Raw genomic sequence first — 18,897 nt, forward strand, 5'->3', positions numbered from 1 at the left:
AGATATCAAAGGGTCCTGTCTGATGCTAATAGCCAGTGGCTCTATGATAACTGCAAACAAAAACAGAGAAAGGGGGCAGCCTTGACAAGTCCCACGATGAATTGCAAAAGGGGAGGAAATATTCTGATTAGTGATAATAGAGGCAGATAGGTATGAATAAATTATCTCAATCCATTTGATGAAAGATGGTCCAAATTCAAATTTCATAAGCTCTCTAGATTCCACCGCTCACCTACACAGCAGAGACAATTTAGCGACTAATTACTGAAACATCCGACATGTCCTGTTCTTTTTTGCAAGTGAGGGGTTCATCATTGTTTTTATTGTTGCTATTGTAACACTCTGGTTTCCTTGGCTGCGTGAGTCTAGGGAAAACAACCTCTGGCCCTGCCAAACTTGTGAGACTGAGACGTGCTCATTCCCACGCCAAACCCCAGTTTGTGTGTTTGCTGCCCTGTTACAAATTAATGCCATGAAATACCAGGCAGTACACTGCATACCATTAAAGGAATTATATTTATGGATTGAAACTAGAGGGTTAGTAAAGATTAACAAAACAAAAAAGGGCCCATTCTAATGAAACAGTCCGAAGTGCACAAGTTCAAACTCATCTTGGATTTTCCTGTCTCTCACGCACAGGTCAACGTGAAAGCACACACACCATCTTCTGAACTTCTCTCGCAATTCATCTCAAACAAACAGGTCTCCCACCGATCGTTCGCTACGACCGGTTCTCCTCAGCATCTTCTCTCTTCATCTCCTCTCAAACAAAAGCCCCAAGCCCAACCTTAGTGTCCCTCACTGGAGAAATCTCCCCTTAATCTGACCATCCGAGTTAGATGGCACACAATTCTCCTCATCTCTTATCTTCAACAATAACCCAAACATAAACTGAAAGAAAGCAGCTTGCACAGAACAGCACAAAATGAAATACATACAGTAAAAATATAAAACAGGGTATTACACTATTGTCACTTGTCTTTTTTTTCTGAGAGTGAGGGGGATTGAGGATTGTATTGTTATTGTTTTTTTTCTGTGGGAGAGGGGGTCGAGGATTGCTATTGTTTCTCTTTTTTCTGAGGGGGAGAGGCTTGGGAATGTTATTGTTGATGTTTTTTCTGTGGGATGGGGTGGATTCTGGGGTCTGTGAGTTTTGTTTCTTTTACTTTTTCATGTGAACTTCATGGCCATATGAAGAAAAATATTAGAGTTGTATTGCACATGCATATTATGACAATAAAATGAACCTTGAACCTTCAGAGAGGAAACTGGTCCAGAGGAAACATGAGAAGTTACAGGGAAAATATACAAACTCCACATTGACAGGACTGAAGACCAAAATCAATTTGTAGAGCTGAGAGATAGCAGCTGTATTAGCTGTGTGAACCAGTCACATTATGAAATTCTGGCAGGTATTTATTTATTTAAATACAGTCGGCCCTCCTTATCTCCTTATCTGTGGGGGATTGGTTCCGGGAACCCCCCCCTGCAGATACCAAAAAACACGGATGCTCAAGTCCCTTATTTAACCTGTCTCAGGGCGGTGGATCTTAGGACCCAGCGGAACCCCAGACCTTATTTAACCTGTCTCAGGGCGGTGGGCATTAGGACTCGTCACACCTCTGAAACTGCAGTGTTCCTGTTCATGAAAATAATCACGATCATGATTGAAAATAAAGTGGAAGTAATAAAGCGATCGGAAAGAGGTGAAACGCCATCGGTCATTGGAAAAGCGTTAGGCTACAGTCGGTCAACGATTGGAACAATTTTAATGGAGCATGAGAAAGGCCCTGCCCCGATGAAAGCTACAATTATTCCTAAGCAACGCAGTGGTTTAATTATTGAAGTACATATGTTTCTTAAGTGTTTTATATGCATAGAAAGGTAAAATATATACTATATAATAAGACAAACATTTGACTAACTGACGCTAAAAAATACTGGATTAACCTGTTCTGACTTCAAATCCAACAAAGTCAGACTCAGGAATGGAACTCATTTATAACCCGGGGACTGCTTGTACTTTTAAATTATCTCTAGATTGCTTATAATACATAATACAATGTAAATACTATGTAAATAGTTGTTATACGGTATTGTTTAGGAAATAATGACAAGAAAAAATAGTCTGTACGTGTTCAAACAACGAGTGCTGGAGAGAGAACTTCCGGGTTTTTCTGGTCTGCATTTGGTTGAATCCACGCATGCGGAATCCACGGATAAGGAGGGCCGACTGCACAGTACAGAATAGGCCCTTCGAGCTGTGCCACCCAACTATCCCCCAATTTAGTCTTAGCCTGATCATGTGACAATTTACAATCACTAATTAACCTACTAACTGGTGTATCTTTGGACTGTGGGAGGAAACCTGGAGGAAACCCACGCGGTCATGGGGAGAATGGACAAACTCCTTACAGACAGCAGCGGGAATTGAACCCGGGTCGCTGGCACTGTGAAGTGTTGTGATAACCTCTATGCGACTGTGCCACACAAAACATTAACATCATTTTAAATTCTTGTTTCATGTTTAATAATATCACGTTTCAGATCCAAATTCATATTACTATTCAAATCTTCACTTGGACTTGAATAAATTTGGATACGAAATTTATTTTATATATAAAGTTTTTCTAAATATTCATAATTACTAATATTTTGAAATAGTCACCATTTAAGGGATTTAATAATACACATAATTATAATGAGTTTCAGGTTCAGATAAGTTACTGATCAAAAATTATAACTTCTTCGATCTGAAGTAATTAAACATCAGATTTGAAGGGTGCTTTACAACAGAAGGAGTTCAGTGCAACTTTCTATGTAGTGTGTGATGTGGGCAGCATGGTAGTGTGGCAATGTTGGAAGTTCAGTTCCTGCCACCGTCTGTACGTTCTCCCCATGACTGCGTGGGTTTCCTCTGGGCTCTCTGGTTTTCTCCCACATTCCAAACAGGTATGGATTAGTAGGTTAGTTGGTCACATGGGTGCAATTGGACGGCATGGCTTGTTGGACAAAAAGGGCTTGCTATCATGCTGTCTCTCAAAATGAAAATTAAAAAATTATGTTATATATATAATATATATAATGTTCATCTGTCAATTTCATAAAACAATGAAGATTATTTTCACTACCATTACCACGGTAAACAATCTATTCTGAGTTCTGCTGAGGAGGACACACACTAGACAAAGATTTAAGTATAGGGTCAAAGCTTCCTTGAAGGAGGGTGAGATCCCTATTGACTCCTGACAATCTGTGAGCCATGATAACCTAAAGTCAAGAAGAAGCACTCAGGATGATCATGAGAACTTTGAATTGGGAACGCATAGAAGATCTGCATAGCAACAGGAGGAATAAACCAGCTGATAATTGACTCACCCGCCAACCCAATTGGAAACCTCCTACCCAACCTGATAACGATTCAATAGTTTGCACATTGGCCTCTTAGCCATCTCAGAACCTACAAGACCTAAATGGGTTATCCTCAATCCCTCAGAACTTCCAAAGAAGAGGACTATGGATAAATTTATGCCAAATATTTTGCATATCATATTTAATTGATCTATTACAGAATATTGTATTGAAATTTCTGAGAAAATAACAGAGCAATATACATTGTCCATACTGTCTATTTTTGAAAACTGGATAAATTAAGACCCCTTCAAATTATGTTACCTGAATTATTTCCTTTTAACCATTCATTTCTTGAACTGACCTTCACAATGCAAATCACTGGTTTAGTAAAACTATGACCATTTTGATCACTTTGTGCTAAAATGATCTCAAAAAGCCATAAGAACATAGGGACTTCTTCCAGAATACTAGCTAAACCTGATCCTGTAATATAAAGGTTTCAAGCTCTCCTTCCTGCACCCATTTCAAAGGAACTTATTTCTGCAAAACTCCTTCTTCATTCAAACTTTACACATGGAATAAAAAATTTCAGTTGTAGGTAGGTTTGCCCACACTTCAAATTTTCTAATTCAGGTCATATGTAGTTTGAAAATATCAGTCTCAGTAAGTAAGCAGGTAATTCAAACACTTCTCACGGTATTGTGAGAATTTCTCACACTATCCTTCACAGCCCATGGTAGTGTAGCAGTTAACATGATGCTATAATGGCTCAGGATGTCAGAGCTTGCAGTTCTCCCCATGACCCCATGGGTTTCCGCCGAGTGCTCCATTTTCCTCCCACAGTCCAAAGATGTACCAGTAAGTCAGTTAACTTGTCACTGTGAATTGTCCTGTGATTAGGCTAGTGTTAAATAGGTAGGTTGTTGGGCTGAAAGGGCCTGTTCCACGCTGTATTTCTAAATATATTGTAAGACTGAGTTAATCGTACCTGGATAGTTTTGTTGGAGGACTTGTTTTGCTCCAGTCTCTATTGATAAGCCAGTTTTCCAATCACCAGGGTATCGTCAATGCAATAACAATGTTAAAAATAGAAGAAAGAGTAGGGCATTTGTACTCTCATGCTTGCTCTGACCATTTGTATTAGCTCTGTTTTTCTGTGCTAATTCAATATTCCTCGGTTTTCTTAACATCCAAAAACGCATCATTCTCCGTCTTGAATACATCCAGTAATTAAATTCTCCTGGGGTTAATACTACAGGTGGATTGTTGGGGTGGGGTGGGGGGAGTGTGGGGTTTCATTGGGCCTGTTCTGCACTGTCTCTCTAAATAAATAAATGTGAAAACTGATGACCATGTCACCTTCACCCAGAAAAGAACAGCAACTGTATTTTAATAGTTATTGATTTACAGTAAAGAACTCTAGGATATCTGAAAATGCATATAGTGTTTCATGACTACAAACTCTTTACTTCATAAATTTTATCTTCTCTTTCTTTTCTTCAGTACTTGGAGCTGAGATTTAATAGAATGGTTCGCGTTGCTGCTACAATTATATACATTCTGCAAACTGTAAGACAATTATTAAAGTTTAATTTTTAGTCATATTTATATGTAAGTCCATATTTATATTTAAAGTAATCTATGCCTTTAAAATAATTTTCAGATTCTCTATACAGGGGTTGTGGTCTATGCACCAGCTTTGGCACTGAATCAAGGTAAGCATCACAATATGGTAATTATTGAACATTACAAGACATTTAATTACAGTGAAGCTCTTACTAATTTGAAATTGGTCACCTGCACATCAGACAGTAAAAGAGGTATTGCATTTTGGGTCAAGTGCATTTTGTAAAGATTAAACTGGAGATATTAAGTGAATGAAGTTGCCTTATTTGATATGGAGAGTTGTTATGAATAATATTGTCTCCTTTAATACATTTTGCTATTCTGTTCAAGAACAATACTCTTTGCAGTTTGACATTAGCAAATTATCATCAGCAAATTTGGCAAATACACCCTAGATGACCTCATTCAAGTCTTTATACAAGCTGTAAACTCCTGAGGTCCTTGCACCAATTCCAGTGGCACAATACTTGTTACATTTTGCCAATCAGAAAAAAAATTCCATTTTTACCTAACCTCTGTTTACTGTTAACCAACCAGTCTTATATCCATGCTAATGTTACCTCCTATACCTTGAGCTTTCATGTTACGTAGACTCCCAGGACAGTAGTGTTAATATTTTTGAATGACTCTGTGTTCTTGATTCTTCCTACTTGCTATCTTTATTGTGGTCCCTTTTTGCAGTTTAAATACTCTGAATTTGAACATTATATAAATTATTTCTTAATTTTATCTTATATACTATTCAATTAGTCTACTTTTTGTTCCATGTTTAGTAGACATTATTTGGCCAAGTGTAACATCCAGTGTTAAATACATTCTGTATTAGTTTCTTTATACTCTTTATTTACTTCCTAATATTGCATTTTAAGTATATGTGTTCTCATTTTATAGCGACTGGTTTTAATCTGTGGGGATCAGTATTTGCAACAGGAATTATTTGTACCTTCTATTGCACCCTGGTATGTATGAGCGCTTAAAAATTATCCATATTAAAAATAGTGGTTCAGATGCTTTTGCAGCATTTTCTCGGCTATTCTGTGGAACTTGAATTACAATAAATATTCTTTTGCTGATTTGATCTTATGGAGTAAAAATGCTCTGCATTTTGGGCCATTCATTATAAAGTTGTTACTTTGCGCTGAATCTAGTGCTCTTCTATCAATAATCTTAAATAGTGGACAACTTTAATTAGGCAGACAGGCAATTACAGTAAGAAGCTATTACCATTTCTGGAAATAAACACCGGGGTTCTTTGAGTGGATGATGTGTCTACCCAAACAGAGAGAGGCTGTATAAGATTTGGAGTTACCTTAATTTCACAGCCAGAGGGAAACACAAAGATACCCTCTACCGAGTCAAAACATTTCCTTCCTGGGTTCAGGAGGAACTAGAACAACTCTGTAGACTTCACAATAAGGTTGTACTCTGTATTGCCTGTGTCATTTGCTCTCCTGCATCCCCTCATGCTCTGCTTTTTTGGAAGCCTGCACCTGACTGATTCTCAGTCCAGGATCAAAGTGGTTTAAGCAGCCTCTCAGCAGTACGTTCTTTATGGCATCCTACTGTTTCTGATGGACTTTTGGAGTGCTTTCCCAAACCTCATTAGACATAATGTATCGTGTCAGCATATAAAATGGTGAACCATTGTCGTCTTGTCAGTTTGCTGCAGTTAGATTGTATTAAAATTAACTCCAAAAAACAGAGAACAGTTTATAAATCTATAAATCTAAATAGAAACCTAACCTGCATTAGAGTAAATCTCACCACACTGACGTCCCTTCCGGTTTTTATGAGAATAGGACAAAGATGAGTGTCTAATCTCTTCATGAGATGCGCGATGAACATTGAATCATTAAATAATTCTCTCTGACTTTAGTTCAACATTGATTCTGCCTTGAATCATAGTTGGTCAGCTTTCAGGAACCACGACTGATGAAAGTTTTGGTGATGGGGATGAGCACCTTGATATCACTGCTTAAAGGATAGGAGAAGCGGGACTGCTTCCTCTCGCTGCTGCAACTTTATCAAAGGAATCAAAGTACATTTATTATTGAAGTACATATGCAGTATACAGCCCTGAGATTTGTCTTTCTACATATAATGATAAATCAAAGAGAACATGCTCAAGAAAATAGCAAACATCCAATGTGAAAAAAACAAGAACAAACCGCACAAGTAGCAAAAAAAGAAATGAGCAAAAACGCAGAACGTAAAGCATCAAACCACATTGAAACAGTCTAGTACTGTTCAGTCTAGTTCAGTTCAGTTCAATTTAGTGCTGCATTGTTTGTTGACTGCAGAGCCAGACCGCTCAATCAAAATTGTATAAAATAGCAATAAAAAAGGAGAGACCAAATCCCAGAAACACATACGACATGAACTGTAGAGTCCAGTCCGCAAACCACATTGATTAAATGTTCCTGCATTATGATCCCCTCCCCACGCTAGGCGCCATCTTCTGTCCCTCACGACCCACTCAGATTAGTCCTGCAGTGCTTTTCCTAATACAGGATTTCTCCAGCCCCTTTACCCCCATTCTAGCCAGCTAGGTATGGATAGGAAACCTGAGAAAAACAATTAAGAGCTGCAGATTGCTGGAGGAACTTAGCAGGTCAGCAGCTCCTCCAGCATTTTGTGTGTGATGCTTCGGATTTGCAACATCTGTAGAATCTCCTGTATTTCTAAGTGCTGCAGATACAATCTTCAGAACAGCCCCAGAAATATGAGCACTTTAAAGAAGTGATTATCAAAATATTTGATAGCGATATAATTGATTTTTTATAAAATTTGGGAAAAATTCCATTTGACAACAATAACAAAAATAACAATTGCAACTGTATATTCAAAAAGGGGAGGAAGACAGAATGCGAAGAAACTATAGGCAGTTTCATCAGGAAAATGTTAGAAGTCACTTTAGTCTATATTGGTAGCAGCTACTTCTGATTACATTGCTGATAAAGTTCATAAAGATCAGGCCAAGTCAACCCCAAAGCGAAGATTCACCTGGATGTTCTCTGGGATGGAATGCCTTAGTTATAAGGAAAAACTGGATGAGCTGTGTTTCTTTCCCTTGGAGCAGAAGAAGGATCTTTATACAGGTGTATGACATTAATGTGGGGCATGAAAAGGTAGACAGTGGTAACACTTTTCTCCGATGCAAAGGTATGTGTAACATTGGGCGTGGGTTTAAGATATCAATGAAGAGATTTAGAAGGAAAATAGGGGGAAAATGTTTAAGTGCCTAGGTTTGGTTGCTATATTTGCTGTTAAAATAAAAGCAGGTCGGAAAGTAATTTGTGAGGTGGACTAAAGGAAGATAGGCAGGGATATAGCTAGCGTAAGTCCCTGATCTGTTAAATGATATACAATGCTGAGAAACATGAATACTTACTTTTTGGCAGAAAAAAAAATCTAATGGAAGCATATTTTCAATACAGATTGTAGAAATCTGTGAAATACAGAGGGATCAGGATGTTTGAGTGCAAATAACTAATATTGTTGGTTCAGTAAATAATTAGAAAAACTAATATAACATTGCTTTTTAGTGGATGTGGAATAGAATGCAAGTGTAGGGTGGTCTTCATTTAATTATATAGCTCATCTTGTTTTTGGAGGACACAGGTGAGACTACATTGGGGTTACTATGTTCAGAAATGAGTTGCTTATATAAGGGAAGATGTTTGGGGACTAGAAGTAGTTCAGAGAAAGAGTGTCCATCCCAGGAATGGGTGGATGGTCTTATGAAGAAACCTGGACAGGCTGGGCCTGTATTCACTGGATGATAAAAGAGAGAGTGGTATGATTAAATATAAGAATTCAGAGATGAGACGGAACGTTTCTGTCTCCGAGAATCAAAGGTCTTTGGAACTCCCTTCCTCAAAGGGCAGTAGCAACGGAACTTTTGAATATTTTTAAGGCAGAGATAAATACAGTATATACAAAATACTGGTGGTGTGTGTTGTTGTTTGAATTTCCAGCATCTGCAGATTTCCTCGAGTATACTTGCTAATCATGGGGATGAAAGGCCATTACAGGTAGACAGGACTGTTGCATTGAGGATGCATCATAATGGAATTGTATGTGGTCTTAATATATAGTGAGGCAGTGCTGAGGAGCAAAATTGCCTTTTATTCAGAGATACAGCACAGTAACAGGCCCTTCCAGCCCAATGAGCCTGCTCTGCCTAGTTACACTCATGTGACCAATTAACCTACTGTCCTGTACTCCTTTGGAATGCAGGGGGAACACAAAGCACCCAGAGGAAACCCACGCAGTCACAGGGAGAATATACAAACTCCCTACAGGCAGTGGTGGAATTAAAGCTGGGTCACTGGTATGGTAATAGTGCTGTGCTAACCACTACACTACAGTGCCGTGTGAAATAACTGCTCCTGCCAAATTTCAGAGTGAGTATCCAAAGGCCTGGGCTCCTGATGCACAGACATAATTTTGAATACTATTTTAGATTATGAGGAATTAAAATTCAAGTAATTAAACAAATATGGGATGAGAAACTAGTCTCAGTACTGATGACCCTAAAACTTCAGTTTTGTTATAAAAGCTTACTTGGTTCCCTAATGTATTCTTTACCTTTTTCATTTCAATCTTGCTGGCATATATGCGATTCCAGACTTCCTGATGTGATGTACTGCCCTCTGAAATGGCCAAATGCTTCAATCTGTGGAGCTATCAGGGATGAGTAATGAATGAATCCAGGCAGTCAGTGATGCTGACCCATTCAGCGTATAATTTGAGAAAAGAGTAATAATGATGCAGCTGGTAGTGCTGCTACCTCTCAGCTCCAGTAATCTGGGTTCAGACTTGACCTCCATTTTCTGTAGGGTTGGCACATTTTCCCTGTGTTTCCTCCAGGTGCTCCACTTTCCTCCCACATCCCAAAAGTTGGGAGGTTAATTGGCCACTGGTGTATAGGTGTATGGTCGACTCCAGGAAGTATCGAGGAAAAAAATCGATTTAAAGTAGAATTAATGTAAATTGGTGCTTTGTACTCAACTGTTTCTCCCTGATGATGTAATCTCACACCTGGTGTTTATGCTTTGTTCCTTTGTCAGGGTGGTTTGAAGGCTGTGGTGTGGACAGATGTTTTCCAGATGATTGTGATGGTGTTGGGATTTTTAACAGTTCTCATTCAGGGAACTATTCAATTGGGAGGAAGTAGCAACATGTGGAAGATTGCAAGGAATGGCCAAAGGCTCAATGTATTTGAGTAAGTAGCCCCACACTGTCAGATATCATTGAAGAAGCGATGAGAAGTGCATTAGAGGATGGCTGGCTGGAGTGTGGTCTTTCCGTGATGTTAAGAAGCAACACTACAGTCAAAGATTCAAAGTACATTTATTATCAAAGTATGTGGACAGAATACAGCTCTGAGATTCATCCTCCCCAGGTAGCCATGAAACAAAGAAACACCATGGAACCCATTCAAAAAAACATCTAATATCCAGCATGTGATAAAAGAACAAACTGCACAAATGGCAAAAAAAAGTAGATAGAATATCAAACATTAAACCAGCAGTCCAGTAATATTTAGCTTAGTTTAGTTTAGCATCACACCCCTAACTCACTGCGGGCAGCAGGACAAAGCATTCTTTGCTGAAGCGTCCCAAATCGCATCAATTACCGTGATCTGACCACTCAAAAGCAGCAAAACAAAAAGTGTAATCAGAATCCAGGAACACGTGCAACATGAATCTCGAAGTCACCCAAAATGAGTCCACAGTTTCTTTAATCAATCCTTGCAACGTGGGACTACTGCACCCAAGACTACTGCACTTTCCTTCGAAAGCAGCTAGCGAGAGGGAGAGGAGGACCAGTCAAATGCAGGCAGGTGGCCGAACACAACCCACCCTCTGCTCTTGGATCTGTTGACTTCAATCTTGCTCGTTGCCTCCATTGGACAGAAGCAATGGAGTCAATCCCTTCTCCCTGATTCCAGGCCACGCACTCCAGGCCGAATCTTACCTAACTCCCTCAGAGACCAATTGTTCTATCAGTCTAAAAACACAACCATCTAAGTGTAAATTACAGCTTCTAATCACACGCAGCTTAGTAGAAGAATCATATTTGAAAGAAGAAGTAAAAGAAGTGGTCTTGTGAACTGTCTGCAGGATGTTGCGTCGGCCACCTTGTAGCTTGTAGAGTTTGCCAACAAGTGATCAATGTCACTGGGAAGAGTTTTATTCATGGTACTGAAGCCATATTCTGAACTTTTAACTTAAATGGATTCAGAAACTGAGCTGAGAAATCCCATGAATCCAGCAGGTAGATCTTGAAAGTACTCATTACAGTCTCTAGTATCTGCAGAATAACAAGCCTCAGCTACCACAGCAGTGGTTCTCAACCTTTTCTATGCCCCACACCCCTAGGAAATGTTTGATTAGTGTTCGCAACCCCTACAAAAGTAATATCACATTGGAAGATGAATAAGTCTAATTTCTAATTTTTGAACCACAAATCGAACCACATTCAATACTGCAAGTGAACAAATTGAACTTAAAAAAATAAGCTTTTAACTCAGTGCATAAAATGCAAATATAAATTGAGCAATTAGATTCTAATTTATTCAGAAAAAATTGTAAACAGTAAAATCAATCCCTATTGTGAACATAAAATTCAATGACTTCTTTGCTCCTGCTTCTCATTCATGATTTTGTCAAAACGTGGAACTTCCTTGCTGACTGCGATCCACAGGTCTGCCTGTGGATTCAGGCAATTCTTAGATTTTGTCTTGATTGACAAAAGAGAACTGAATCCAGATTCACACAAGTATGTTGTTGCAAATGTAATGAGGACACGGAGTGCTTTTCCACCAAGTCTTGGGAACATATCCAGTGCTGCACACCAAAACTCCTCCAGAGTCTTGCTTTCAAATTGCATTTCAAGAGTTCGATTTGTCTGCAAATCAATAAGATCTTCCTTCAGCTCTTCATCATCTGACATTTTCTCCAAATTGTAGGAATATGTATTCATGAACCATTCTTCTGAAATCTTCAGGTCTCCTCAGCAAAATATCCATCAAACGATTCTGACAGCATTTCCAAATGAGCCACAATTTCTTCACACACAGTAGGAGTTATGGATCCAGCATCATCAACCATCTCTTCTAGTGAAGGAAAATTTGAGAGACTGCCTCTTTCCATCCTTCGACGCCAAAGACGTAACTTTTCTTTGAAGGCATTCAACTTTTCACAAGCCTTCAATATGTTTATCCCTTTTCCTTGAAGTGAAACACTCAGGTCATTCATACGAGTGAAAATGTCAGCTAAGTAAACCAGCATTTGGGCGAATTCCTGTCATTCCATTGCTTCAACCAGATCACATTCACACTCCTCTAGAAAAACTTTGATTTCTTCCCGCAGTTCAAAGAAGCGGGTTAAAGCTTGTCCTTGTGACAACCAATGGACTTATGTGTGGAAAAGCAATACTGAATGCTCACTTCCCAGATCCTCACAAAATGATTTGAAGATGCGATGATTCAAAGCACGCCCCCTGATCCAGTTGATGATCTTCACACAAGTATCAAGGAATTTCTTCAAATTTGGAGGCAATGATTTTGATGCCAAAGCATGCCGATGAAGAAAACAATGGGTATCTTGCAAGTCTGGAATCTCCTTCATCATCAATGCAGAAAAGCCAGTTTTATTTCCAAGCATTGCAGATGTCCCATCAGTGCAAACAGAACCAATGACTTTGATATCTAAATCATGTTTGGTGAAGAAGTCTTTCACCAGCTGTATCACATCCTTTGTAGTTGTGTTTGTTTTCAGATCTTTACAAAACAGGAAATCACAGCACCATCATTGACATACCTCACTAATGTGATGAGTTGACTACAACTGGAGACATCAGTTGACCCATCCAACTGAATAGAGATTTTAAGAGGACTTGCTCTGACATCTGAGATGACTTGGTCCAAAATATCCTCACTCAAATCTCTGATTCGGCTGTGAAAGACATTATTTGATAAGGGAAACTGTTCTAATTTTTTTCTTGCTTCTTTGCCCAGGATAATTGTTGCCATTTCCAGTGCACATCGCTTGATGAGATCTTCTGCAATTGTTTGGGGTTTCTTGAATTTGGCCACTTTATATGCCACAAAGCAAGAAGTAGTGGTTTTTCAACAGAAACAAAACCTAACTTTGGAAGAGTTCCTTGTGAATCAAAACAAGCTCTTTTGATTTTCAATGACCCAACACCATGTCCTTCAACATCGGCTCCGCCATGCTTGTTCTTGAAGTGCTCTTGAAGCTTGGATGGCTTCAGATTTGAGTTGGAAAGCACAACGCTACAAAGAATGCACTGGGGTTTTTGCAAGCCATCATTTCCTGTTGTGCAAGTGATACCAAAGTCATCATTCATCATTCCATTTCCTTCTTTTTGGCATGATGAAGGGTTAAGGGTAAAGAGAAAAATATGAGCTAATATGAGAAAAACTATCTGACTAAGTCAGGGATGACCACTTTACCCAACCAGACATGCCTATAACAAAGTATTGCGAGAAATACGCTTTTGAATATTATATTACGATATTATATGTGATTATGCCAAGATAAATCGTTAGGTGGAAATGCTATGAGGAGGTGACGCAACTTATTAGGCTACTCTCTACTGAATTTACACACCTATTTTCAATGATTACCGGAGATATGAACTCCCATCACACGATTCAAAGTCCTCGGTGCTAACCATGATACCTCTTCAACTAACACAATTCAAAATTATCAACGATTCAAGAAAAAAGCCTTTTAAGAGAAAAAAACCCTTTGCAATTCAAAAACTTCTTTAATGCATTGAGCCAAATACAAATGAATGACTTCAACTGCTTTTTATCAAAATGCTGCTTTTTGAAATTTTATAATTGAATAATTTACCTATTGTCTGCAGGTTTGGTTTGAACGTGAAGTCGTAACTTGGAGGTTGATTTGGGATGTATAAAGATTTTGGCATTATGAGATGATTTTTAACTCTGAGATTTAACCTTCTAGCTAACATTGATGAGACTCCTCAACTCTGAGGTGTAACTCCCAGGTAACACTGATGAGACTTCTCTCTCGACTCGGGCAGCGGGAGACTGGAGTGTGCTTGGGACAAACGTTACTACCACTTCTGAAGGTACACTGGCAGCTGGCTGAGTGATGACTCGTGACTCGTCACTCAAGCACACAAGCCACTCTTTGTCGCACCCCTTGAAATTCCATCTTGCACCCTAAAGGCATAATTACAACACCTGCTATTCCATGCTGGAATGGAAAGGGCTTGGCCAGGGACAATTATTATGAAAAAAAAGGAATGTTAAATTCAATTCCGTTTGATCACTGGAATAAAATAGTTCATGGCTAAGGATTCAATTGAATCTGCAGCCTGAAAAACAATCAATTGCTTCTTGAAATTAATTTAATTAATATGGCAGAGGCACTCTCAAAGGCTCTTCACTCGATCTTGGATCACCTGGACAATACAAACACCTATGTTGTTCATTGACAATAGCTCAGAGTTTAACACCATCATTTCCGCAGTCCTGATCGATAAGCTGCCCTAGGCCTCAGTACTGCCCCCTGCAACTGGAACCATGACTTCCTAACTGGAAGACCTCAATCTGTGCAGATTGCTAATAATAGCTCCTCTTCGCTGATGATCAATACTAGTGCACCTCAGGGATGTTTTGCTTAGCCCACTGCTCTATTCTTTCTCTATACCCATGACTGTGTGGCTAGATATAGTTCAAATGCCATCTATAAATTTGCTGACAGAATTTGCTGACATTGTTGGCAGAATCTCAGATGGAGATGAAAGGGCATACAGGAGTGAGATATATCAGCTAGTTGAGTGGTGATACAGCAACAACCTTGCACTCACTGTCATTAAGGCCAAAGAGCTGATTATGGACTTCAGAAAGGGTAAAACGAGAGAACATGAACCAATACTTACAGATGACTCAGAAGTGGAGAGAGTGAAGGATTTCAAGTTGCTCTGTGTCAAGATCTTTGAGAATCTAACCTGGTCCCAACATATCGATGCAGCTGTAAAGAAGGCAAGATAGCAGCTATATTTCATAAGAAATTTGAAGGGATTTTGAATGTCAGCTAAAACTCTCAAAACCTTCTACAGATGCACTGTGGAGTGAATTCTGACAGGCTGTATCACCGTCTGGTATTGGGGGGTGGGTGGGTAGAAGCAGTACAGGATAGAAACAAGCTACAGGAAATTGTAAAATTAGTCAGATTTATGTTGTGTACCAACCTCTGCAGTATCCAAGACATCTCCAAGGAGTGGTGCCTCAGAAAGGCGGTTTCCATTATTAAGGGTGCCATCAGCCAGGAATGTCCTCTTCTCATTGTTACCATCAGGAAGGAGGTACAGAAGCCTGAAATCATCACTCAGTGATTCAGGAACTGCTTCTTCCCCTCTGCTATCCGATTCCTAAATGGACATTGAACCCATGAGCACAGCTCACTATTTTATATTATTTATTTTTGCACTACTCTTAATTTAACAATTTAATATACTTATATATACTTACTGTAATTGATTTAATTTTTTTCTATATTATTTTGCATTGCAGTGTACTGCTGCTGTTGCTGCTAACTTAACAAATTTCATGACATACGCTGGTGATATTAAACCTGATTCTTATTCTGATTTTAATACTAATCCACTTGACTTTGAATAAGCTTTTCAGTCGATCCTCTGAGGAGACATACCTTTTGGACACTGATAGTAGGAGGCACATTCACTTGGCTGGGAGTCTATGGAGTGAATCAGTCAATAGTCCAAAGATGCATCTCATGCAAGTCAGAAAGACATGGTAAAATGTAAGTACAATGTGCTTCACTTCCAGATCACATTCCAAAGATCCCCTTCAATTTATTTATTTTGAAAGACATGTTAAGGGCTTTGATTAGCTTCCACTGACAAGACTCAAGTATGTCACACTGCAGTGTCTTCTGAGGCATTCCTTTGGGGTCCATTTGCTGGGGTACTCAGGGGGCTGATGAAGCCAACGTGTAACCTGCAGGTTGTAGCACTGGTAGGGCAGGAGACATCGGTTTGATGAATGCTGCATTCTTTCCACCTTAGTTTCTGACAAATGACTATAATGGATATAATTGGTGGCCCCATGGGAAGCACAACTACACCACAGCTCCAGTGATCCAAGTTCAGTCCTGACCTATGGTTAAAGAAGAACATGCGTGTTCTCCCAGGAGTCCTGGTCTCCTTCTCCATCCAAACGCTGTTTGGATGGTGGGAGATGGGATTGAACTGGGCGTGGCCAGGAAACACCTTTTCACGCCATAAGGTAAAATGAGAATATGAGGATTTCCAACCTTAAATTCCAATAAATATTCCTTGCGTGCCAAACCTTCTTCCCATGTACCCCCGCTCACCACCAGGCTATTAATAATACTAAATTATTGAGTGCATTTTGAAAACTAGTGAGACGGTTTTATTCAAAACAAAACTAGAAATATTATAAGATTGGACTTAGTTTGCTGCATTTTGTAAAAGAAACTGGAACTCTTTGTAATGTTGATTCAATTGAAGACCTCAGTTTCTGTCGTAGGGCACTGTACCTGAACTTGCTTGGACTCTGGGTGATCAATGTCTGTGCAGTGTTCTCAGGGCTGGTTATGTACGCCTTTTACGTAAACTGTGATCCGTGGACTGCAGGATTTATTTCAGCATCAGACCAAGTAAGTACTGATATTCAGCTAATACAAAAAATGCGCTCAATTAGCAGAGACATCAATTATCATGGAACATGAAACAAATACATTGCTGCAATCAGAAATATTAGTAGTAAATGTGGTTTAGAATAGACAAACGGTTCAATGGGCATGATGGGCCTCCAGTGTTCCCTTACATGTTGGCAACTTATTTTAAACACAAGAGATTCTGTAGATGCTGGATTCCAGAGTAACACACACTAAATGCTGGAGGAACTCACGAGGTCAGGCAGCATCAATAGAAAGCAATAAAGCATCAAGGTTTCAGGCCAAGACCCCTCATAAGTACTGATATGGCATTTTGTATGGGCAACATATTTTAATACATAGAACCAAAGAAACATAGAAAACCTACAGTACAATACTGGCTCTTCGGCCTACAAAGCTGTGCCAAACATGTCCTTACCTTAGAAATTACCAAGAGATACCTATTGCCCTCTATTTTTCTAAGCTCCATGTACCTATCCAGAAGTCTCTTAAAAGACTCTATTGTTTCCACCTCCATCACCGTTGCCAGCAGCCCATTCCACACACTCACCACTCTCTGACATCTCCTCTGTACCTACTTCCAAACACTTTAAAACTATGCCCTATCATGTTAGCAATTTCAGCCCTGGGGAAAAGCCTCTGGCTATCCACATGATCAATGCCTCTCATTATCTTGTACACCTCTATCAGGTCACCTCTCATCCTCCACTACTCCTTCACTCAACCTATTCTCATAAGGCATGCTCCCCAATCCAGGCAACATCCTTGTAAATCCCCTCTGCACCCTTTCTATGGTCTCCATGTACTTCCTGTAGTGAGGTGATCAGAACTGAGTACAGAACTCCAAGTGGGGTCTGACCAGGTTCCTATATAGCTTCTATATTACCTCTTGGCTCCTAAACTCTATCCCACATTTAATGAAGGCCAATGATCCGTATGTTTCTTAACCACAGAGTCAGCCTGCAGAGAAATTTGAATGCCCTATGGACTCGGACCCTAGGATCCCTCTGATTCTCCACACTGCCAAGAGTCTTACCATTAATGCTATATTCTGCCATCACATTTGACCTACCAAAATGAACCACTTCACATTTATCTGGGTTGAACTCCATCTGCCACTTCTCAGCCCAGTTTTGCATCCTATAAATGTCCCGCTCTAACCTCTGACAGCCCTCTACACTATCCACAACACCTTCAACCTTTGTGTCATCAGCAAATTTACTAACCCATCCCTCCACTTCTTCATCCAGGTCATTTATAAAACATCACTAAGAGTAGTGGTCTCAGAATAGATCCCTGAGGCACACCACTGGTGACCAACCTCCATGCAGGATATGACCTGTCTACAACCATTCTTTGTCTTCTGTGGGCAAGCCAGTTCTGGATCCACAAAGCAATATCCCCTTGGATCCCATGCCTCCTTACTTTCTTAATAAGCCTTGTATGGGGTACCTTATCAAATGCCTTGCTGAAATCCATATACACTACATCTACTGCTCTACCTTCATCAATGTGTTTAGTCACATCCTCAAAGAAATCAATCAGGCTCGTAAGGCACAACATGCCTTTGACAAAGCCATGTTGACTATTCCTAATCATATTATGCCTCTCCAAATGTTCATAAATCCTGCACCTCATGATGTTCTCCATCAACTTATCAACCACTGAATTAAGATTCACTGGTCTATAATTTCCTGGGTTATCTCCATTCCGTTTCTTGAATAAGGGAACAACATCTGCAACCCAACAATCCTCCAGCATCTCTCCAGTCCTCATTGATGATGCAAAGATCATTGCCAGAGGCTCAGCAATCTCTCCCCTCACTTCCCACAGTAGCCTGGGGTCCATCCCATCCAGTCCCAGTGACTTAACCAACTTGATGCTTTCCAAAAGCTCCAGCACATTCCTTTTCCTTAATATCTACATACTCAAGCTTTTCAGTCCACTGTAAGTCATCCCTACAATCACCAAGATCCGTAGTGAATACTGAAGCAAAGTATTCATTAAGTACCTTTGCTATTTCATCTGGTTCCATACACACTTTTCCACTGTCACACTTGATTGGTCCTATTCTCTCACATCTTATCCTCTTGCTCTTCACTTACTTGTAGAATGCCTTGGTGTTTTCCTTAATCCTGTCCACCAAGGCCTTCTCATGGCCCCTTCTGGCTCTCCTAATTTCATT

At 39.6% G+C, this 18,897-nt stretch overlaps 1 protein-coding gene across 3 annotated transcripts in view; it reads left to right on the forward strand.

Annotated features, from left to right (window-relative positions):
* Positions 1–18,897, forward strand: part of slc5a12 (solute carrier family 5 member 12) — a 68,722-nt gene that overhangs the window by 11,407 nt on the left and 38,418 nt on the right. For 2 of the 3 annotated variants that reach the window (XM_059976008.1, XM_059976010.1), the window contains exons 2-7: positions 4,858–4,923; positions 5,018–5,069; positions 5,872–5,939; positions 10,053–10,207; positions 15,672–15,812; positions 16,562–16,691. In XM_059976008.1, the coding sequence (XP_059831991.1) occupies positions 4,858–4,923; positions 5,018–5,069; positions 5,872–5,939; positions 10,053–10,207; positions 15,672–15,812; positions 16,562–16,691 (612 nt within the window). The remainder of the gene's footprint in view (positions 1–4,857; positions 4,924–5,017; positions 5,070–5,871; positions 5,940–10,052; positions 10,208–15,671; positions 15,813–16,561; positions 16,692–18,897) is intronic. The other variant, XM_059976009.1, reaches the window with a different exon arrangement.

The sequence above is a fragment of the Hypanus sabinus genome, chromosome 7, assembly GCF_030144855.1.
Source record: "Hypanus sabinus isolate sHypSab1 chromosome 7, sHypSab1.hap1, whole genome shotgun sequence".
Lineage (NCBI taxonomy): Eukaryota > Metazoa > Chordata > Chondrichthyes > Myliobatiformes > Dasyatidae > Hypanus > Hypanus sabinus.